This window comes from Leuciscus leuciscus (genome assembly GCF_965113295.1).
Source record: "Leuciscus leuciscus genome assembly, chromosome: 16".
Lineage (NCBI taxonomy): Eukaryota > Metazoa > Chordata > Actinopteri > Cypriniformes > Leuciscidae > Leuciscus > Leuciscus leuciscus.
In genome coordinates this window covers 35,352,825-35,377,829 of record NC_138740.1, presented here as the reverse complement: position 1 = coordinate 35,377,829, position 25,005 = coordinate 35,352,825, and the positions used below count along the sequence as shown (strand labels likewise).

The 25,005-nt window shown below is 37.9% G+C and overlaps 1 protein-coding gene across 2 annotated transcripts in view; it reads left to right on the top strand.

The window, feature by feature from the left end:
* Positions 1-25,005, top strand: part of cert1b (ceramide transporter 1b) — a 42,426-nt gene that overhangs the window by 14,440 nt on the left and 2,981 nt on the right. Inside the window, exons 3-17 of one of the 2 annotated variants that reach the window (XM_082142140.1) lie at positions 6,279-6,395; positions 12,238-12,345; positions 12,780-12,918; positions 13,267-13,350; positions 14,474-14,631; positions 15,972-16,064; positions 16,179-16,265; positions 17,834-17,926; positions 18,058-18,138; positions 21,538-21,633; positions 22,571-22,703; positions 22,819-22,889; positions 22,977-23,105; positions 24,349-24,478; positions 24,686-24,820. In XM_082142140.1, coding sequence (XP_081998266.1) covers positions 6,279-6,395; positions 12,238-12,345; positions 12,780-12,918; positions 13,267-13,350; positions 14,474-14,631; positions 15,972-16,064; positions 16,179-16,265; positions 17,834-17,926; positions 18,058-18,138; positions 21,538-21,633; positions 22,571-22,703; positions 22,819-22,889; positions 22,977-23,105; positions 24,349-24,478; positions 24,686-24,813 — 1,647 coding nt within the window. In that variant the 3' untranslated portion in view covers positions 24,814-24,820. The remainder of the gene's footprint in view (positions 1-6,278; positions 6,396-12,237; positions 12,346-12,779; positions 12,919-13,266; positions 13,351-14,473; positions 14,632-15,971; positions 16,065-16,178; positions 16,266-17,833; positions 17,927-18,057; positions 18,139-21,537; positions 21,634-22,570; positions 22,704-22,818; positions 22,890-22,976; positions 23,106-24,348; positions 24,479-24,685; positions 24,821-25,005) is intronic. The other variant, XM_082142141.1, reaches the window with a different exon arrangement.

The following is a 25,005-nucleotide window of genomic DNA, read 5'->3' as shown; positions in this document are numbered from 1 at the left end:
ATCAGAGAGTGCGTTCACACACAACCCGTAAAGACACGTGACATCGATGTGACTTGTAATCTCAGCAGCGTCTTAAGTTTGCTTATGAGCTGCGATCTCTCTCTCGAGAAACCACGCCTGTGCATTTGTTTCTCTGATTCGATCATAAACTTGCGCATTACGTACCGTTTCACAGCTGGAGAACGAGCCCGGCTTCAGCGTCATCACTACGACACGGCATTATTACGGCTTTTGTTCACACAGCGCGCGTTCCGGGACTGAACACGGCAATGTTACTAGGTCCCGACCCGGCATCGATCCCGGCATAAATCCCGGGTCGAGTTTGCGTTCACACAGAAGGCGCTCTGGCAATTTGCCGGCAATTTGCCGGGTTCAAAGCGCTGTGTGAAAGGGGCTACTGTGTCAGATTACACGATTTTGACTTGTCTTGTCGTAGCCAAGAAACATGTCAGACTACACGTTGCTTTCCGACTAGTCATCGTGTGCTGTCTACACTCTCTCTCTCTCGCTCGCTCGCACGCACGCACGCACGCACGCACGCACGCACGCACGCACTCACTCACTCACTCACTCGCGCACACACACACACTCTCTTGACGCAACCCGTCGTGGAGGACCGGAAAAATAATTAAACATGCTAGTCTTTTTATCGTGATGTCGTGAAGCATCGCAGACGCGATGTCAGTTGTCGTCCACCATGACACGCTATACGAGATGAAACCACCATGACACGCTATACGAGATGAAACCACCATGACACGTGACGCTATACGAGATGAAACCACCATGACACGCTATACGAGATGAAACCACCATGACACGTGACGCTATACGAGATGAAACCACCATGACACGTGACGCTATACGAGATGAAACCACCATGACACGTGACGCTATACGAGATGAAACCACCATGACACGCTATACGAGATGAAACCACCATGACACGCTATACAAGATGAAACGATCGAATCTTGCGTCCCAACGCCCGTTGTCGTTTACGAATCCCCGCGACACCCTACATCAAACAGATCGTGCCAAAATCAGGCTAAAATCGTGTAATCTGAAGCAGGCATTAGAGAAAGCAGCATGCGAGGGCAACGTGAGTCCTAGTGTCCATCTTTAACCTGCTCCTGATGTCCATATCTGCTGGTTAATCACATTCACTCGACTGATACCAAGTTTCCATACTTTTTACCCTCTGAGGAAAGTGTGGACTTCTACACAATATGTTTATTTTACACCCTGGACACATTATCATCACGGTCTTTAGTGATTTGACACACCTCACATCTGCTCTTTAAATGTAGACCTTGAACCGTGGCTATCATTAACATGATGATTATTATTATTATTATTATTTTGGTTATTCATTGACGTACAGATTATTGCGAATTAGTCATTTAATTGTCTTTTTGGTTAATACACCTCAAAGCCTTCATTAATGCACTGAACATTGGGTTGAGCTGCAGATGATGAGTTTGATTAGCTCTTTTTATCAGGCAAAAGGAATGTGGCTGTTACTGTTCATCACTGGTGCCATTGTGTTTAGCTAAGAAACTAAAATCAGGTTTTTTTACATTTTAAAACTCCCATGAACCACCGGCAGACCATTATTCAATAAGCGCAGAAATAGTCCAGGCACGTTGTTAATGATGCTTTAACGTTTGCACTGTGGCACATTAAACATGTCGTAAAACTGTTGTCGACGGCCTATAAAATGCATTTAATCAGGCAACAGAGCTTTGTTGTACATTTGCTTTGTACAACAATTAAAATGTATTATTAAATGACTGAGTGTAAATAAACATACTCCAGTAAAAGTTTGAATTCCACCCTAAATGATTGCGATCAGTTAGTTGATTATGCAAATGCTTATAATGGACTATGATTCACAGATGTGTCTGGCTTGTATATAATTGTTATGAATTAATCCGTTTTTTTTTGACGGATTTTAGATGTAGGATTTAGTTTGGATCCATCTGTGTATTAGGATAAATCATTATTATAGCTGTACGAAAGCCATACAGCTGTGTGTGTATATTGTGTTTTACTCTCTGGACACATCACATAATGCATCATTCTTATGTTGCCACACACGACATGTTGATTATTGTCCTATTACTGGGATACTGTATATGAGACATTTCATTTAGTTTTTGACACAGTGCTGTAAATTTCACAGGCTCTCTCACTGTCTCTCTCCTGACTTTGCACAAATAGGCCTGTGTGTGTGTGTGTGTGTGTGTGTGTGTGCTGGGAAGCCTATCTTTGGAGAGAGAATTAATGTGTCCAACAAGAGTGTTTGAAGTTCAGCTCACGTGTGCTATGGAAGATTTCCAATTATTCACTTTGTAACAATCGATATAGTCTGAACTTAGTATTACTTAAAGGGATAGTTCACCCAAAATTGAAAATGTTGTCATCATTTACTCAACTCTCAAGTTGTTCCAAACCTGTATGAGTTTCTTTGTCCTGTTTGAGCACAAAAGAAGATATTTTGAAGAATGTTGGTTACCAGATGGTTGACGGTAGCCATTGACTTCCATTGTAGTAATGTGACTACTTTTAATTTTTTGGGTGAACTATCCCTTTAATGAGTTCAATGGTTCAATGTTAGCTCAGGTCCATTCAATAATGGTTCAACTTTTTATTGCTAGTTCATGCTGGTAATTGTAAAGTGTTACCAGATGATCAAAGATGTGCGTTAACATTATGTTTTACACCTCTACCAAAGCCCTGCACTGCATGTTTACCCACAATGCAGCGCTACCTGAGATGGAAACGCATGAATAAACAGATGCCAGTTCTGTTTAACATCTGCGTGTAAGTGTTGTGATATTTGTGTTTGTGCACATTGCCGTGCAATTAATGGCGTCTTCCTGGTTAAGTCAGTCCCATAGTGATGACCCTTGTGTTTATTTTAGTGTCTTTTCTCAGTACCCGCTGCCTGTGACCCTCTTAGGGGTCCCTTGCATTGCCCACCGTGTCTCGATTTTCCATTCCCAGAATCCTCCTCGAAGCTTTTCCCATGCAGGCACTTGAATGTTCCCATGTCAGTCTGTTGCTCCTGGGTTATATGCATAAATATAAGCACTCTTAAATCTAAAGTGACATTTTCAACATCATAACAGCCATTTTTCAAACATTGACATTGTAAATGCACAACAGATCCGACCACTAAGAGCAATCGAGACTGAGCTTCTTGAGGTGCATTCTGGGATTGCCTTCTCCACAAGTGGATCTTATAAGGCAGCATTACGTTACTGTGTTATAAATAGTCTATGATGCCTTAAATTAGGGGCAGAGGAAATCCATTTTTTCCGAATTCCCTTTTCCGTTTATTATGTCTAAAAACAACTAGGAACAACTATTTACAAGCCTCTTTATATACAACATGGCATTACACATGTTTTAGTGCCAGATAGTACTAATCTGTCTTTAAAAATTGGTTTTTAAAGGCCTTGTCTCTATTTTAACATGAAATACTGCATTGATTGAATTTTTTTTTTTTTTTTATGGTGGGAAAATGAACATAATTATTGCAAAAAAATGATTTCCCTCAAAATACAAAATAGTAAGTGAAAAAAATAAGTGTTCGGACACTTTTGAGGAACACAGTGCTTAGTAAGCAAGGTACTACGTTTTTCATCTCACAGTCTCCTTTGAATTTGGGATTTGTTGTGGAAAGATACTGTGTTTCTAGGTAAAGATTGAGTCATGTGTCAGTGTTTAGTACTTCCAGGCCTCTTGCTCTGTGTTTTGTGTGTTGTTGTGGTTTTGTTCTGTGGTGTGATAAGTGTCCTAGCTCAGATGTGAGCGATTATTCTCTCTCTTTAAGCACATGCAGTCTCATTAAAACAGCCTCTCCGTCCTCGTGTCTCCTGTCATTCCTCTTCATATTGTGATCAGTGTCAGGCTTTGAATGAGCTCCTCTCGCTTCACCCAGTCATATTGTTTGCAGTTTTTCTCTATTTGATGTAGTCTGATATATATATATAGCTTTGTTGTGACATTGATTATTACTCATGTGAGGATTGTGTCAGACAACATTTTCTCTGAGTTAAAGCAAAATAAAGACATTTAAATAAACATTTTTCTTTTTTATAGCTTTGTTCATCGATGGTTGCATGCAACAACAAACACACACTGTAATTTCCCTAAAGTGATTGTCAGATTCATTCTTTTGAATCACCAATTCTCAAAATGGCCTGAATTTAACTTGTGATTTCTTGGTCTGAATCAGTCACATGACTCTCACACTTCAGGTCATTCCCTTTTTTAAATTAGAAATGAGAATTTAGAATAATTTGTATTAGTGCTGCACAATATTGAAGAAAAATGTGATGTGCGATAACTCGTTAAATAATGCAATGTTCGATACGATAATGCTTTAAGTGTGTAAAATAAATTTAAATGATATTTAAAAACTGAAAATGATATAAACAACATGCAACCAACTTTTTGTGAGAAGAAAGCATCCCTACAACTTCTGAAAGTGAACAGCAGGGTTTTACTGTAGCATTACATTAACATTAAGTGTCATTTTAACATCAGTGTAGAGTTTAAAGGAGAACTCGGCAACTCTAGCGAACTCTAGTCACTTCTTCGCTGATTTTCCCTTTTGTTGTCGCATGTTTTCCCCACGAGCTCCCCCTACAGCTGTGGGGAGGGTGTATATTTCACAACACGGTCGTAAAAACTCACTTGCGGCGGCCTCCTCCCCCTCTCTACCGCTGCTCATGTGCGTTTGTTTTGATCGGAGCAAGCCAACTGTATCGTGTGGAGCTATGTCTACCGAGGTGGGTAATCTGGTAATACATCATACATGCGTGTGTGTTTATGTCGAATTGCCGTAAAGCAATTCGTGTTTCGCGCTCGTTCTCGTTCTCGTTCTCGCTTCTCACTGCCGGGACGGTAGTCCCCAAGTTGCAAGGTTGGTTTTCCGCCTGGGAACGCTGGGGGGAGCGGGGAAAGTCACCAATATCACCAGAACAGGTTTTATTAAGTAAAAAAAGTTACCAAGTTCTCCTTTAAACAGAGATTAAAGGTTTAACAACAGAAATTGAGTAATCAAGTGTAAAAATAAAACACTGCTTAGTTTTCACGATGAATTAAATTTATACTGATTCTTATTAAAGCTACAGAAGTTGAGTCGAGCAGTGAGTGATTTTCTGTATTTTATTGTTTGATTGACATTAAGTACACAGAGGTTTATTAGGCTGCTGTCACTTTAAGAGCTGCACGGATCCAGTATATTGTTACATGCCCCTTTTCTTTCTTTCTCAACTGTTTACTCCTCGTGGATATTCACCAAAACGGGCATTTGTTTTAGTGCACGTACTGAACGGCTTTCTGTGTGCATGAGTACTTCGCTTGTTGCGTTGAATAACATTAAGCATTTTACAGGTATGCAACTCTTATGTGTCCAGTCTTCTATCTGCCGTCTGCGATGACCTAAAACTGAGACTTTTATGTTTTTGGAGTATTAAAGTCATGCAGTTATCGCCAGCCACTGCGATGTGCATATCGTGGTACATTTGCGATTATTTAGATAATTTCGACATATATCGTGCAAACGCCCTTGTTTTAATTTCTCTAAGGATATTAATGGAATATAACATTATTTTATCACTAAATATATCATCAGGAAGTACAATGTAAACAGTGGTAAATAGTAAAGCGGAGGAAAACACGAATTCAGATGAGAAAGAACATTTATTTATTTACACCCCCAACCAGTAAACACATAGAAAATAAACTTTAAAGTGTTCCAAATATATATATATATATAGTCAAAATTGCAAAATTGTTATTTGTAAAGGTTGTTGGATAGAGGGAGGCAAGGAATGAATAATAAAGGGAAGTGAAAAGAAACGGGGCTGGTGGAGTGCAGTATATCAGACTGAAGGAGAGGAGTGTTTGACTCCTCATCTGGATTTCATAGAGCAGTGTGAGGTCTGCGGAGATCAACATCTGGCAATAATACCACACACACACACACACACACAGCAGACATGGATGCTGTTAGTTTTTTGTTTTTTTTCAGAGGGAAATATCTCACATTTCCCAGCTGGCTCTGTGGGTCAAGGCTCTTTTCTCTTGGCTATAGTGGTTCTGTCTAATCCTCATCAACAACAGATTGAGTATTTGGATCCCTCCATTACCAAAAAGCACCTTGTTTACAAAATAGAAATATCAATATCATTAGTAATGGTGTTTGATAATCAGGTCATGCATATCAATCTAATAAGTATCCTCCCTCCCTTTCTCTGTAGCCTCACGAGTTTGACGAGTGCCGTTTGGACATCAGTGTCAATGATAGCGTGTGGTATCTCCGGGCTCAGGACCCAGAACATCGTAACCAGTGGATCGATTCCATCGAGCTTCACAGGGTGAGTTCCCCTAACACGCCTGTCTTTACCCAACAGGCTCTTTCTCATGCAGCCAGACTATTGACTGTCAGTATTAAGTCTGGTTTGTCTGAAACCCCGGAAGCAGCAATCTGACCAACATCTGACTGACAAGCAACCACTGCTTTTTTTATTTGCCATATTTGGGTGGGTAGGTCGGACATGGCTGTTTCTTTCACCCATTACTGTAATAGTAAGCTCAGAGTGTGTTAGTTGCCCATCCACAGGCCTCTTGCTGAGTCACAGAAGTGAATAATAGTTCATTGAGAAATCAGAAAGAAGAGATTGACTGTGAAGAGAAGAGATTATGAATGTGATTCAGTCTGTTTACATTATCTGAGGGGAAGAGCACTGAAGTGACTAACACACACACACACACACACACACGCGCGCCCACACGAGGAAGTCAGTTTAGGTCTCAAATACACAATCCTACAGTAATGCAAATTAAAATATTTATTTATATAAAAACAAGATATGATGATCATACGTGATATTTAACGCACTCTTCCTCATAAAAGCATAGTTTTTTGCCAGACCAGTTCTAACATGCATGAGTGAACATGTCACTCGCACAGCTGTAGTAAGATACTCTATAGTGAGAGAGAGAGGATGTGGGCACTGCATGTACAGACAGAAAACTGTCACTCAAGAAGTGAGAAAAACAAAAACAATCAAAGCCAGATCATAGGAACGGTGAGATCATAGGAACGGTGAGAAAGACGTCATGGATCTACTGAGCGACGAAACACAGCAGAAGGGTGTTATTGTGACGTGTGTGTAGAGAGAGAGAGATTACAGAATGAAAGTATAATAATATATATTATATATATTATTATGTGTATATGTATATATAATTAAAAGTAATTCATGAACACAATATTTTAAGAAAATTTTATAGTAAGTAACAAATAAATAAATATGTATGAATAGTTCAAAGATGAATTACATGATTATAAATTTAAAAAAAAGGATGTATATATATTATATTTAATTAATTGGTTTATTTATTTTCATTCATTTTAAATATAAAATAAAATGAAATAATGAATTAATAACTATTTATAAATACATAAATATTATTTACAAATTAATAAAAATAAATGTTTTTTTTTTATGTGAGATGTATATTCCAGCTCTAGTTTGTGCATATGTGTGTGTGTGTGTGTGTGTGTTGTAGGGGTGGGGAAAATCGATTCTTAGATGCATCGCGATGCGGACGATTCTGAATCGAGTCACAAATGTCAAAAATAGATTTTTTTTTTTTTAATGTTAATTGATAACCTAATGTTGACGGAGCGCAGGGGTGGACTGGCCATCTGGCAGACCGGGCACTTTCCCGGTGGGCCGACGTGCTTTTTGTGCCGATACATCTTATACTTAAAAAAACAACAACATATATTATTACACAGCGCTGGGATATATTCCAATATATTGGAAGTAAATTAATTATGGATCATTACAAATACTTTGCTTTAAAAGTACCAAGTAGTCACACAATGAGAAAAAAGAAAATCTGTATAGAAAAACAAAGATGCATCGATAAGCGTTTTATGGTCGAATCGCAATCGTAATCCAATCGTGAGGAGCCTAGAGATTCCCAGCCCTAGTGTGTTTCAGAGTCTGCTGAGTTTGCACAAGTGTTCGTATCTTGAGGACACACCCTGATCCACACGTGCTTCTGATTTCTGCTGCCAGATGAGGAGGGTCACTTACACACACACACACTTACACACACTTACACACTTACACACACATACACACACACAGACACACACACACTTCCCCTTCCATTCATCCTTCTCTTGCCTTGAGGATGACCCCTCTCTGATAGTGACTCACACACACACACACACACGGCTCTTCTTGGAAGAGGCATTCGTTCTGAATCACTGCAAAAATTCTTCCCAAGGACACTTTCCCCCATCTATCATTTCTCATTAGGGTACATCGCAGGAATAGCCTGCTTATCAGCTCAGTAATTCGTGTTTTTAATTCAGAACCCAATAAATCCCTTGACAAGAGGATTTTTATTTCCTATATTGACATATTTGTTTTAGAAACAGGAAGTTTGGGTGGGATACATTCTTTAAGAAAAACAGCCTATAGGAATTAGTTGTCACAACAGGGATTTGCTATGTGCTTGTTGGTTGCAGTTGGGGGAGGGGCATTCTTTTTCTACAGAGAATTTGATTGGACAAAAATCTGTGTAGTGCAGGATGAGTCATCAGTATTTGTTGTCAATTTGTTGTCAACTATTATCCTGTGTTATTCTAACACATATGTACTACCTGGTCACAAAACTTGATTTAATGAAAGAAGAAAAAATAAAAAAATGTTATCCATATTTATATTGAAGTGTAATATCTCATTATTTGATTGGACTTCAACAGGTTTAGAAGGAGATGTAAAAAAAAGAAAAAATTATATGAAGTGGACCACATTGCATTGTGGGATATATTATTCCATGTTGCACACTGCAAAAGCATTAGATCATTTCTGATTCTGTATACTTGCTATATAATCCACAGTCCTGGAAAATTCATGTACATATAAATGCTATGTTTCATGAGCTAATTGCACTTTTGTGAGTGCAACTACTATTAAATTATCTTTCAAAAAAACCTGTGTGCAGGAATAGCAAGAGCATAGTCTAGTCTATTTGCACCTTTAATAACAAATCTGTGGCTTGAGTTACATGGAGGGTGTGACACAGACCCGTATGGGTGGTGGTGTCCAGATCTGCCTGTTGTTGTCGATTGTGAGCGTAATCTGTAAATCTAATCAGAGCTGTATTGTGTTAAGCCTTTCACTCTCACTGTGTCAACACCACACTCTCAGAAAAGCCACTGGAAATGAGTATCTACAAAACCTGCTGGATTTAATCTTTTATCTCAGAAGGTGTTTTTGTCCATGGCTTCAAAACATCAGCAGAGTTTGATAACACACATACTCAATGACTTTAATAGTATACCTAACTGTACTGAAACTATACTATATTAAATATATTATACTAAAATAACAATGCACACATCACACACACACGCACGCACTATATATTTTAATGATACTGCTTCTGAATTAAACATGACACAGATTACAATTCCTTCTCTTGCGGTCTTTTGCAATCACTTGATTAGGTTTATTGATTGTGTGTGTGTGTGTGTGTGTGATACGGTGGTAATGGTTGTTATCATCCTGAAGTTTATCATCTGCGCACCAGCCACTGAGGCTATTGATGTGTAACTCAGACACGGACCGTATTCTTCTTGACCTCTGATTGGTCAGTGGAGCATTATCAATGCCATAGTCACAGTAAGAGTGCGTTTGGTTGGCTGGAGTGAATGCAGGACTGGCCCGTGTTTGATTGAGACACTGAATGGTTATCTCTAGTTCTACCCGATAGTTACCTCAGATTAAACCCACTCAACCGTAGACTGAGCTCACTGTTGCCATCTAGCGGTGGACAATGTTAAAGTCCTCACTAAAACAGTGTGTATATTCAGCGTAGTGTACTACAGAATGTGGTCAAAATGTGAGTTTTTCCATATGCATACCCAAAATGTGCAGTATACAACAAGAGCACGTGACAATATGGGAATAATACAGTATCCCATAATGCAACGTGTCCATCATTCAATCACCAATTGTGCATCACTTATTGTTTCAACACTAGTTTTGATAACTAGTATATTCTCTGTAGCATAGGATAGTAGTGTACTAGTATTCTTAAACTGGTTGAATTAATCTGTGTTTTGGAGAGAAATCTTTATAGTAATAGTTGCAATCCAAAACAGAAAATCTAGATATCAGCTCTCACTGAAGGCTGAAACTTTTAAGGACTTATTTATGGATCCATATTTTTATTTTATTTTGTTTTCAAGCACAAGTACATTTAAATAATCTTTCATAGAATTGCACTCAATTTGTACATGTACTTTTTTTTTCTTTATTTTTTTTTCTGAGTTTGTTTTCATTATATTGTACTTATGATATTATGGTGTTAAATGTTTAATATGCATCTGCTATGTAGCCGGTGATGCTCATATGGCAATAAACTCAAGTACTACCAGTACTACTTTTACTGAAGGCTGTGTTTTGACTCTTATCTACTCTGACAGTACATTTATTTAAAAATAGGTTGTCGTGACTATAAAGTTGTGTGTGTTTACTAGCATTTATTATCTACAGGAAAGGTGTGTGTGTGTGTGTGTGTGTGTGTGTGTGTGTGTGTGTGTGTGTGTGTGTGTGTGTGTGTGTGTGTGTGTGTGTGTGTGTGTGTGTGTGTGTGTGTGTGTGTGTGTGTGTGTGTGTGTGTGTGTGTGTGTGTGTGTGTGTGTGTGTGTGTGTGTGTGTGTGTGTGTGTGTGTGTGTGTGTGTGTGTGTGTGTGTGTGTGTGTGTGTGTGTGTGTGTGTGTGTGTGTGTGTGTGTGTGTGTGTGTGTGTGTGTGTGTGTGTGAGAGAGAGAGCTCGGATTCATTTGTTTAATTTGGTTCCAGTATGCGGAACGTCAGAGGGGAAGTGAAAGATTTTCAGATCGTATTTCATCATCCGCTCTTTCAGATTGACCAGATTAGGTGAGTTTATTAACATGGCACAGAGGTCAAAATAGTTCATCTGGAGGAAAGATACAATAACCTGGGCTTGTACCGTCATGTTCTGCCCAAAGCCTCATGGGGAGACAGTCATTGTGTGTGTGTGTGTGTGTTTATGCTTCTAAAAAAACTCAGACACTATTTTAAGAGGCTGTTACTCATGAGATGAGCCACAGGAGAGCTCTGAGTTCATGGAAAGTGACTCTCTGAGCTTTCTGTCTGTGTGTGAGCAACGAACCCTGAAGATGAAGTGGAAATTGTTTAGGTCAACCACACACACACACACACACACACACACACACACACACACACACACACACACACACACACACACACACACACACACCCCAGTTTATGCTGTTTTTAAATTGTATAATTTGAGGTTGGCTGTGTAAATATCAGTGTAAATCTCGTATTATTATAGTTTTAGTTTGATCTAAATATTGATTGAGCGTGATTCCACCTCTCCTCCTCACAGATGATGTATTTATTTAGTTTTGAACCGTTTCAAAGCCAGAGTATCATCATGAGCATTAGCATCAGCTGTTTACAACTACACTGAGATGATGACTTATTAGGAGAGGGTGTCAAAAATGAAATATATACTCTACTGTTCAAAAGTTTGGGGTTGGTAAGTTTTCTTTCAAATGTTGTTGAAGTATCAGCTCATCAAGGCTGCATTTATTTGATAATAAAATACAGAAATATTATTACCATTTAAAATATGTGAATATAATTTATTCCTGTGATCAAAGCTGAATTTTCAGCATCATTACTCCAGTCTTCAGTGTCACATGATCAGAAATCATTCTAATATGATGATTTGCTGCTCAAGAAAACATTTCTTATCGACGTCAGACAGTCATGCTGCCTAATACTTTTTTGCTCTTTGAATATAAAGTTCAAAATAACAGCATTTATTTGAAATAGAAATCTTGTAACATTTATAAATGTCTTTACTGTCACTTTAGATAAATGTAATGCATCCTTGCTGAATAATTGTATTAATGTATTAAAATAATAGTGTAACTTCTGCAGTGAGAAGCACAAGGCATTCACTGCTCCACTTTTAGGTCGATAGTCCTGCTTGTTGTCATCAAATTCTGCAAATGGTGCCAGGTTGCAGATGAACCTGGCTTTCACACACACACTCTGTTGTCTGATGGACTAGAGTCTTTAGTGTGGAAGTGCTTCTGAATATCACATGATCTTTGTCTGTGTGTGTTTAGGCTGAATCTGGTTATGGTTCGGAGTCCAGTTTGAGGAGACATGGATCCATGCTTTCCCTCACATCTGCCACCAGCGGATACTCGGCCACCTCCACCTCCTCCTTTAAGGTGAGAAGAGCGCTATCGAAATGTCCAATACTGATCGATGCCAATAAAACTCTATAGACGTTATGTAGCCCCGCCCCTTTTCAGCGCTGCGCTCGCTGTCTTTTGTCTTCCGGTCTGTATTTTCACATCGATCTCACGTATTTATGAATAAACGGCTCGTTTTAAAATCTTCCCAGTCTACTGACATTTGTTAAGACATCTGCTTTAAACATTACAATCCTCATGATAACTTCCGTTAACTTAACAATAAGTAAATCCTCCTCCTCTACAGCGATGCCATAGAAATATACAGAGCGACCGCAAAAACGAAAGTACAAAGACAATATTCTAAAGATGGCTTCGCTTGTTTCTCTAGCGCATAAGGTCTATAGACCGATAAATATGCCACGCCTCCCTAGTCTGAAGTCAAATAAGTTTGCATGTGTGACCCACAGAAGGGTCACAGTCTGCGGGAGAAGCTGTCTGAGATGGAGACGTTTCGGGACATCTTGTGCAGGCAGGTGGACACGCTCCAGAAGTACTTCGACGGCTGTGCCGATGCTGTTCACAGAGACGAGCTCCAGAGGGACAAGAGTGAGTAGACGGAGCGTGAGTGCGAGTCAGAATGGAGTGATTCTGCTGACAGGCATGTTTAGACAGCGCTGAAACTCATTCAGACTGCGGCAGCATCCAGATTCCTCTGCATTGGTGCGGTTCCTCTCGCTCTCTCTGGGTGCATCTGTTGTTACAGCACAAGGGCCTGTTGATTCACACAAATGATCAACTGCCTCTTTTGTTCGTCCTAGTCCTTCCCCTGTACTACAGTATGCGTGTCTACAGTAGACTCTCAGTGTGTGAATGGGCCGATCTGGGCACCACCAACCACAGGGTAATGAGTTCACTCTGACTGTGTGTGTGTGTGTGTGTGTTTTCTCATCTCAGTCGTGGAGGATGATGAAGATGATTTTCCTACCACTCGCTCGGATGGAGAATTCCTGCATAACAATAACGGCAGCAAGGAGAAACGTGAGTGTGAGCACATTCTGATTTCTGCGTATGTGAAAATTCAGCAGGTTTCAGGCTCAGTGAACTCTGATTCGGCTCGAGGAGACGACAACTCCGACAACTTGAGCAGTTTGTCCACTTAATTTACTCCAGTGATCCAGTAATATGAGCCTATTGTAATGACTTGTGTGTAATCTATAACATAAAGTCAGCATTTCTCCATGATGTTGATGTTTTCATTGAGTTATGCATTTCTGCATTGTTTTTTTTGTTTTTTTTTGTGGAAAAACGATATGGCTAAATTGTATGTGGTCATCAAACCATTTCTGTTCTTGTATAATATGACAAAGATGTTAGGTCAGATGTTTCGCACCGTGTCCCAACCAGGCACAACATGACAAATATTTTTCTTTTAAAATGTGACGTCTTTATTAAAAAATTATAATATTGTGAAGCAACAAACTCTCAGCCTATAAATAGATTATACATTATGTATGTATAAAAATAATAATATATAATTTATTTTATATTAATAAATTGTAATACGTAATGTATCTATTTATAAAATATATTCATATAAAATATACAACTTATGACAAATATATATGCTTGTGTGTGTGTGTGTGTGTATGTATGTATATATATATATATATATATATATATATAGTTCAGATGCAAAAGCCTCTACGTGCCATCTGAATTTTTTTTTATAAAGCTCGTATATTTAAGTAGTTTCACTTAAATGACAATTAATGGGTCATTTGCATCGCCATTTAAGTGAAATTACTTAAATATACAAGCTTGATAAAAATTATCATTCTAGAAGAACATTTCAGATGGCACTTAGAGGCTTTTGCATGTATATGTACATATAAATGTAATATAAAATACTTAGAAATATAACTGGGCAACTACTGTTAGTGTAAAACTCAGAATAACATGGAAGGGATTTTGTTTTATCGCTTCATAATAATAGTAATAATTATTATTATTATTATTGATATAGCGCATTTCAGCACCTCAAGTTCGATTGATGTTTATCACATCGTGCCTGCTTTGGACACTGTAACACTGTCTAGTAAAATAATGTCTTTAAGATGAATCTCTAAAGAGTGTAACTGAATGTGTTCTCTCTCCCCATCAGTATTCCAGTGTTTGAGTCATAAAGGCATTAATGGGATAGATTTTAAAGGAGAGGCCATCACGTTCAAGGCGACCACGGCGGGGATCTTGGCCACACTCTCTCACTGCATCGACCTGATGGTGAAGAGAGAGGACAGCTGGCAGAAGAGGCTGGATAAGGTACGAGACGCGTCTGGAGCTAGTCCTTGAGCTACTTAAATCAGGAGAGGGATGTTGTATCTGTCAGAGTCACAATCACAACAGCAGTCTGTCAACCGCCTGAGCCCTGAATAACAGAGCCAAACCTTCTCCTCACGGTGAAATCATAGTGCAGAGCAAAAAATGCATGTGTGAACTGTCGTCAAAATGAATGCACATCAGCCCTGCTAAAGTAGTTGTGAGATTGGTAGAAATGTAATGTATTGATGCCATAGGGCTTCCATGACGACTCATTTATACTAATCAACTAATCATCCAGAGCAATAGTCAGCTTCAGTTTCAGTGTGACCTTTCACATTCTTGCAGTTTCAAATGTATTTTGTTTTTTAAAAGTTTTCATATAAAAATAATGCCACCCATTGACACTGAATAAATGCAAGTAAATAAAGTCACATGACTCATGACTGCATCAAATACTGCTGCAGCTAATCGCCTAGTTTGTGCAGACCAGTGTGTTTAACTGAAATTATAAATGTTTCCTTAAACTAACTAACTTCCAACTAACTAGAAGGAAATGTTGGAAGTATTACTAGTAATTACTTTTAACTGAAATAAAAATAAATTAAAGCTATATAGAAATATGAAAAAACGCACCTAAAAAATGTCTAAAACTTAAACTAAATTAAAGTGATAAAAAGATAAAAACTATATCAAAATATTAATAAAGACTCTAATACAATATAAATAATTCTAAAATAACACTGGTGCAATCTAGAATAATCTGATGTAAGATGTCTTCTGTCAGAGTTAGAGCCAATCAGAACGTTTTGTGTGACTAATGTGACTGGACTCTATTATTTTATTAATTGTATTAATATGTAGCAAATATCAACACCTCCTGTTTTAACTACTGTAGTTATATAGTGAACCAATATTTACTACCATGTTAAATCTCTATACTGCTGCTATTGCAAATTCTGCAAGTGCTGATAATTTCCATGAAACCAAATCATATCTGAGAGTTTGAGCATCATATTGGTGATGGTGTGCTTCTAAACATGGAGAGCTGTTGTTTCTGTGAATGACTGCTGCAGTCTCTTTGGCAGAAGAGTGAATCCAGCCGTTTTAATGGGTTTGGGTGTGAACGTGGCGGGCGTGTGTTACAGAGATTGAGCTGAATGTGTCGCAGTCAGCAGCGTTCAGCACAATACTGACATATACAGTCAGAACAATGAAGCGCTTCACAACAATCCTGCACCTATACAGCCCAGATCACACCGAGACAAGATCTACTCAAGCCGAGACATTAAACATTACGGCAGCAGAGTGTTTACTCAGCTAAAGTCTCTTGCTTTCTACAGGAGATGGAGAAGAGGAGGAGGGTGGAGGAGGCGTATAAATCAGCTCTGTGTGAGCTGAAGAAGAAGTCTCATTTCGGAGGGCCCGATTACGAGGTGGGTTTGGTTTCTGTACGTGCGCTAAAAACTGAAGGCAGAGCTGGAAAGCGCATTAAGATCTTAATCATATTATCGTATTAATCGCATTAATCATCTTGTTCTGTCCATCAGGAGGGGCCAAACAGCCTGATCAATGAAGACGAGTTCTTTGATGCCGTGGAGGCCGCTCTGGACCGACAAGACAAAATAGAAGAGCAGGTGTGTGATTACAGACAGCGCTGATACAGAATCTGTGTGTGTGTGTGTGTGTGTGTGTGTGTGTGTGTGTGTGTGTGTGTGTGTGTGTGTGTGTGTGTGTGTGTGTGTGTGTGTATATTAGAGGTGTGACGGTTTAAATGACTCACGGTTTGGTTTTTATCACGTTTTTATGGTTTCAGTATGTGCTATGTTCAGGGGGAAAAGGACTACTCTCAATAAAAAAAAATAAAAAAAATAAGAACAAATAATTAAAGCACAAGCAACAGTACAAATAAATACAATAGAGCAAATATGCAAATAAAATAAACAATGCTTTTCAAGTTTTTCAGGTATCTAACAGTTTTCAGGTACAGAAATGTAATATAATATATGTATAATTCTATAACATATAATCTTCACTGTATAAATTAAATAAAGATGAATCATTATTAAAGTTACAAAAGGTATTCAGTCAAGAGGAGTGAGTGATTTCCTTGTCTTTTGTTGTTTGATTAACATTAAACACTCAAGACCGCAGTAATATTAGGCTGCTGTCCCTTTAAAGTCCACGTGAACCGGAAGTTGCAAATTACTTTTCTCCAGTGCTGTGACGTATTTCCCAGTGAAACGGAATATTGAACAGAGGGCAGAGTTTTACTCTAGTGCTCCTCCTCTCCATCTCTCGCTCATAGCGGACTCACGGCTTGAGGGGAGTGGTTAAGTGTTTCCCAACCCAAGCCGTCAAACCTACGTCATCAGAGAAGGAACGCCATTCCAGACCGGAAGTAACTTTTCAGACTTTGATTAAAGATTACCACGGCAAACAATTTTTTTCTGTGTATTAACTTGCACGGATTAATTGTTCAACACCACAAGACTAGTAATATGTGCTAACAAAGTAAATAGGGTCAATTTTGATTTCATGCCGACTTTAAGACATAATGCACGGATCCAGCACACTGATACTGACACACATGCGTCGTCTTCTGTTCAAAAGAACAGCATTTATTTTAAATGGAAATCTTTTGTAACTTTATAAATGTCACTTTTGACTGATTTACATTTCCTTGCTAAATAAATAGTAGTAATAAAAAAAAAAAACTAAAAAAAAACCTTTTGAGTGGTAGTGTGTATATATTGAATAAAATGTGTCCTGAGTATTTTAAACTTTTACGCTGTTTTGTATTTGTTAGTGTCATGCCTGTTAAGAATCTGAGATGCATGATTTATTCAAGTCTTAAATTTGATTTTAAAATTTTTCAACCAAATGATATGTTGCTTTGGTTAAAAGCATCTGCCAAATACAAAAATTTTAATTTAATGCAAGTGTAAAATATAGTAGCTTTTTAAAAATGTAAAACACATTTATTTGGGGGGGAAACATAGTTTATAGTCGACTTATTGTCTCAATGTGTCTCATGATTCATCAGTGCGCTCAATTGTGAAGAAATAAATGATTCAATCCTAATGGAAACAATCAAGTTCCGCCATAAATCATTTTCCATTGATTATTCAGTTTCACTTTGAAATACGTCACATTATGGAAGTTAATAATGTTTTTAATCATTAACACATGTATGTTTTTCTAGTCTCAGTGTGAGAAGAGCAGGATACTGAGGAGCAATTCAGTGCCTTCAGGAGACGCCTACTCCACCGTGGGCTCGCACAGATTCGCTGAGAAGGTGAGTCTGTTCCTCTTCATGGTCTTCTCATCATGATCATCTGCAGACCTCTTCCTGTGCCCCTGTTGTCTCAGTCCATTTTCTGCACTCCTGATGAAGCTGCATTTCTCTCTTCTTCCTCACCTGTATAGCCCCCCTCTCGCCCTTCCTCTCCCTCATCTTCTGCTGTAGTCTTCACTCCCTCACTCTATGAGCACCGATTCAGTGCTGAGGTAACAGCGCCCTCTAGCACACTCATCCGACACTCGTTCCGAGCTGCTGACTGGATGTTACACTGATGATGCATTTGCAGGCATATATATATACAGGGATGCACATAAGTGGTGCGCAGGTGCGCATGCGCTACCCAATTAAACAATGCGTACCAGATGAATTGCCGCAACCCTCATTTGCGTACCTAAGATTTGGGGATAGATAGGTGCGCAATCTGTGGTGTTGGATAGGCCTCAGAACTAGAGATGCGCGGATGGGCTATTTCATCCGCAACCGCATCGCAAAACTCATCATCCGTCCGCCATCCATCCGCACCAACGTTTTTGACCAATTTGACGCTGATTGGGCAATGCAAGGCGCTGCTGACGACAGCCGCGAGACTAGAAAACTCTCTTACCTCAGAATATCAGCAGTGAACTCCGTCTCTGATCGGCGCACATGGACAAAAATAAATAAATTATTTAAATAAATAAATAGCCTAAATTAAACGAACTTCGGCAAACCTGACCGTACAATATTTTCATTGTAGCCTAATAGAAAACGCATTTTGGCACATCATTTAGGATTTTTCGTTGGTGCGCCATCAGCTAGCCTATGCCTACAAAAGACAGGTGAAATTTAATATTAATAATTGATCCATGTCGGTATACACAGCCTAATATTTTACACTTAGGCTATAATAAAAAAATAGCCTAAACAATCAAGATAGCCTATTTACTTTTTTTATTTATTAAAACCACGAAATTAGTTAATGAAACATGGATTAAAATTAGGATACAATTAATACAAAACGAAATTCGCTTTAAAGAAAGGCTTTGTGCTTTCTGTTTGAGGTCTCTGTGAAAGTTTGAAAGTCTTTTAGTGCCGCGGCGCTTTCAGAGTGGTCACGTCCGTAATGGAGAACTGTCACTCACGTAAGATTGTTTTTTCCTCATAAATGACAAAATACTTTTTTAAAAAAGACAAACCATCAATTAAAAAAAAAAAATATATATAAAAAAAGGATGGATTTATAGCGTTTTGGGGGGGGGGGGGGGGGGGAATGGATGGATGACCTTCTATTGCCTTTGTTTTTAATTCTCCTTTTTTGAGTTTGTCACGTAAAGTTATCTCCTTCGCCGGCGTTGCCATCTCTGATAATAACAAGCAGTCTGCATAGACTCGACTAGGCCACATTAGCCTAGTGCCTGATGAAAATTTGACTATTTCAAAGTGTGCTCGATTTTTTTTTTTTTTTTTTTTTTGGATGTAGGTATAGTCAGATAACAATATTTAACAATATATTATGCATCCCTCTAATTTGTTCCTCCCGTGAGGTGGGTTAAGGAAAAAATGCATTTGAAAATGTGAGGACCATGCAACAACCCCAGGTTCTCCCCTGAGAACAAGACCAAAAATGTTATGTGCACCCCTGTATATATATATATATAGATCAAAAGATATCAAAACGTAGTGAGCTGTGTAGAAAACCCCCGCTGATTGCAATCTGAGATGGGACACATTAACCAAATATGATGTTGTTTTGATTGAAAGCATCTGCCAAATGTAAATGTAACGCAAGTGTCACATATAGTAGCTTTTTAAAAATGTAAAACAAATATATTGGGGGGAAAAAATCATAGTTTATAGTCGATTTATTGTCTTAATATGTCTCATGATTCATCAGTGTGCTCAACATTAGCATAAGCAGCGCACTATGTTTTGCTATGTTAACAACACATTAAAACCACATAGTCTGCCTTGTTACCTCTATTTTCTTCTGTCTTTGTGTGTTTGGCCTTTTGAAATTATAGCTAATGATACTTTTTAAAGTGTCTTTTTGAAATCATAATTTTCATGTTCAGTAATTTCCTGGAACTATCTTACTTTAGGTCACTATGACATCAAAATGAAGCAATGATTTGCTTTCTTAATTCATGTTCCTGATTTTATTGTTAAATCACATGGTCTTTTGTGTAAAATAAAATGTTTGCGTGTTTGTACTACGTAAATAAACTAAGTAGTTATACTTTAGTTATACTGGTATATATACAGTACAGGCCAAAAGTTTGGACACATTACTATTTTTAATGTTTTTGAAAGAAGTTTCTTCTGCTCATCAAGCCTGCATTTATTTGATCAAAAAACAGAAAAAAAAGGGAATATTGTGATATATTATTACAATTTAAAATAATTGGTTTTCAATTTATTATACTTTAAATGATCATTTATTTCTGTGATGCAAAGCTGAATTTTCAGGATCATTTCTCCAGTCTATCACATGATCCTTTAGAAATCATTCTAATATGATGATTCATTATCAAAGTTGGAAACAGTTCTGCTGCTTAATAATTTTTCATAACCTGTGATACTTTTTTAGGATACTTTGATGAATAAAAAAAAAGAAGAAGATAAAAAGAAGCAAATGTTTTAAAAATAGAAATCTTTTGTAACAACAATATACACTACTAGTCAGTAATTTGGGGTCAGTAATTTTTATTTTTTATTTTTTTTGAAATAAATCAATACTTTTATTCAGCAAGGATGTGTTAAATTGATCAAAAGTGATAGTAAAGATTTATATTATTAGAAAATATTTTTTTATTTTGAATAAATGCAGTTCTTTTTAACCTTTTATTCATCAAATATATTAGGCAGCAGAACTGTGTCCAACACTCATAATGAATCATCATCATAGAATGATTTCTAAAGGATCATGTGATAGACTGGATGTCACATGTGACACTGAAGACTGGAGTAATGATGCTGAAAATTCAGCTTTGCATCACAGAAATAAATTATAATTTAAAGTATAATAAATTGAAAACCAATTATTTTAAATTGTAATAATATATCACAATATTAATTTTTTTTTCTGTATTTTTGATCAAATAAATGCAGGCTTGATGAGCAGAAGAAACTTCTTTCAAAAACATTAAAAATAGTAATGTGTCCAAACTTTTGGCCTGTACTGTATATTTACCAATAATATGTCAAAGCTCTTTGTTTTAATTAAAGGGGAAAACATATAATGCAATGAAAGACAATGATGTTCGAAAAAAGGACAAATGTTCCTCAAAATCCTGATGGTTCATATTTGATACTCACATTTTAATTAGCTGTCGTATCTGATGCAGACTTTCTAAAACCAGCAACTTAATGCCTGTAATAAAGTTTACAGTCATAACATCAATGAAGCGTTCTGTGGAGATGCTCTGGAGGGTGAACTTGACCTCAGGAAGTCTTGCTGATGCGCTTCATTTGGAAATACTGTTTCACTCGTACATTACAGAAGTGAAGTGGGTTGTGAAAGGAGTTTCATGTTGACTGATTGCTGCTCAGTTTTAGTGTTATTTACCTAGATCCTCTTAAATGAGGGCATGACCTCTGACCTTCTTGTTCTGCTTTGTTGTGGGCAGGTGGAGGAGATGGTGAAGAACCACATGACCTACTCTCTGCAGGACGTGGGTGGAGATGCTAACTGGCAGCTGGTGGTGGAGGAGGGAGAGATGAAGGTGAGCTCAGTGATACTGCCACACTCAGGACAGTACGAGTATGGAAAGAAATGAGTTTGAATTATTTAAATACGCACTTTTTAACCCAATATTTGTGTGTTCTATGCAGTGTATTTGGTAGCATATTATATTAGTATTTGTTAAGTGTTTTAAATTGAGTTTTATTTTTATATTTCAGGCTTTCATTTTAATTTAAGTTATCATTTTAATTCGTTTTTTTCAGTTTTTTCAAATTTTTAACACTTTTTATTTATTTTTTTAATATTTTTATTTATTTGATTTCAGTTTTAGTTTAAATTGATGTTTATAGTTGGGTTTTATTTTTTATATATATTTTTTTGGTTTCATTTTTTATTTTAGTTTAGATGTTTGTTTTTTGTTTTTATTATTTATATTTTATATTATTTTTTTATGTATATTTATTTATTTTATTTTCGTTTTAGAATTAATTAATTTCAGTTAGTTGCCAAGGTAACATTTCTTATTTTCAGTTAGTTTAATGTTTTCATCTAATATTTATTTTTGATTTTTGTTTGATTTTTGTTTTGATTATTTATACTATTTTTATTATGTTTATTTATTTATTTATTTAATTATTTAATTTCAGTTTTAAAATTCATTTATTTCATTTAGTTGCCAAGGCAACCTTTCTTATTTTCAGTTAGTTTAATGTTTTATCTTATATTTATATTTAATTTTTATTTCAAAATGTTTTTAAAAAATTAAGTTTTTTTTTTTGTTAACAATATCACTTCTATGTGTTTTTGTGCCTCATCGTGACATTAGCTTAGCATCGTGTTATGATCAAACTACTGGAATCAGCCACTTTTGAGATTCATTTAAAATGGTGCCTGACAAGGTTAAAACTGGGTCTAAAACTGGGTCTAATATGTGTGTGTGTGTGTGTGTTCTCTCTCTCTCTCTCTCTGTGTGTCAGGTGTACCGGAGGGAGGTGGAGGAGAACGGGATCGTGCTGGACCCGCTGAAGGCCACACACTCTGTCAAAGGGGTCACAGGTCATGAGGTCTGCCACTACTTCTGGGACACGGATGTCCGTAACGATTGGGAGAGTGAGTGTAGACACACACACACACACACACACACACACACACACACACAGAACTACATTTAGTTGTGTTCAGCTCGTCTGGCATCATTTATATCAGGTCTCATTTTTGTCTCCAGCTACTGTTGAAAACTTCAGCGTCGTGGAAACGTTGTCGGATAACGCCGTCATCATCTACCAGACTCATAAGGTGAGTCGAGTGTGTGAGAGTGTGTGAGAGACACTGGGCTCAGTGGAAGAGCACTTCCTCATGTGTGTGTGTGTTTTCCTCGTGCAGAGAGTGTGGCCAGCGTCCCAGAGAGACGTCCTGTATCTGTCTGCCATCCGCAAGATCGTGGCCAATAACGAGAACGATCCAGACACGTGGCTCGTCTGCAACTTCTCAGTCGACCACGAGAATGCCCAGGTGAGCCTGTCTCTATGGCAACCGCTGAGTCAGCGTGTGTGTGATGAACCGAGCAGCAGTTCAGTGAGTTCACAGGGTTATGTTATGTGGATCTCTTCTCATTTCTAGAAACATTTCAAATTGATTCAGATTTTGTGCATTTACTGCAAAGTTACAAAGTCCCTCCAGCGGGAGTTCTCCTCTATATCAGTGTGTGTGTGTGTGTGTGTGTGTGTGATGAACTCTCTTGAGTTTCTTCCAAGAACGAATATGTCGCAATATTCCTCATTTGAGGGCCTGGTCGAGTTAGTTAGTAGTGTGTTGAAACTCATGTTATGGTAACGGGCGTTCGTTCATTTGTTTGTTTATTTATATGTGACCCTGGATCACAAAACCAGTCACATGTCGCACGGGTATATTTGTGGCAATAGCCAACAATACATTATATGGGTCAAAATTATCCATTTTTCTTTTATGCCAAAAATCATTAGGATATTAAGAAAAGATCATGTTCCATGAAGATATTTAGTAAATTTCCTACCGTAAATATATCAAACATTTATTTTTGTGAGTGAATGCAGCGAATCGTGAACATATACTCTCGGTATCTCGGCCAAATACTGTCCTATCCTAACAAACCATACATCAATGGAAGCTTATTTATTCAGTTGATGTATGAATCTCAATTTTTTTAAGAAGACCCATGTGACTGGTTTTGTGGTCCAGGGTCACATATAGCACCTTACAGGCCACCACTGTAGCTTTAACATCCAATGGGAGATTATTCCACAATCTAGGACCAGCGACAGAGAAAGTACGATCACTCTTCAATTTGAGACGCGCACGAGGAATAGTTAGAAGAAACTTGGGGTGTGAAGAAAGGGGCGGGACATTTCCCAAACACACTCGAAGCGCTCGACCAATCACAACACACTGCTCCAGCCGACCAATCAGAGCACAGTGTGCTTTTCAGAAGGCGGGGCTTCATAGAGACAGGAAGTAAACAGAGCGTTACTGACAGACTGAGATGAGAGGAGCCGCAACAATGGAGAATATGAGAGAAATAATGAACATTCAAGCATTAAAACCTGTTCTAGTAGAGACTGAAAACAAATCAAGACGTGGGGTGTAATATGGCCTCTTTAAATGTTGTTCAGCTGATAAAGAGAGGTTCTATGATACAGTAAAGCATGCAGGCTTATTTCTGAAGACGCTGTATGATTTATTTATGACTCATTGTTTCATTGTTTTTGTCTTCATGCAGGCAAACAACAGATGTGTTCGTGCTAAAATCAACATTGGGATGATCTGCCAGACGCTGGTCAGTCCACCAGAGGGCGACAAAGAGATCAGCAGAGACAACATCCTGTGCAAGATCACATATGTGGCCAACGGTACTTCTTACACACTATCTTTATCAAATAGCTAATCAAATATAGAAATAACATATATCTAAATGTTTTCTGTTCATGTAAATGCATTAGTGTGGTGAGAATACAGTGACTGATGGGACATCTATTCAACACACACCCGCTTGGTAATAAATAAGGTGTGTATATATATATGACCGCTGACTGGACGTTTGTTTGTTGTGGTTGCAGTGAATCCTGGCGGCTGGGCTCCTGCGTCTGTCCTGAGGGCCGTGGCCAAGAGAGAATATCCCAAATTCCTCAAGCGCTTCACTTCCTACGTCCAGGAGAAAACTTCCGGAAAGCCCATCCTCTTCTGAGCACCAGGTACATCAGACCACAGCACACGAGGAGCAGTGACGAGAACCAGTGCAAGACACACAATAAAGATTACTATTATTATAGCTTCATCAAACTGTATTTGGGTAATGTCAAGACATGCTTTGGAAGATGTTTTTTTTTTTACACTCTCAATCAATAATTGATTTATTTTTTTAAACCGTTAATTTTCA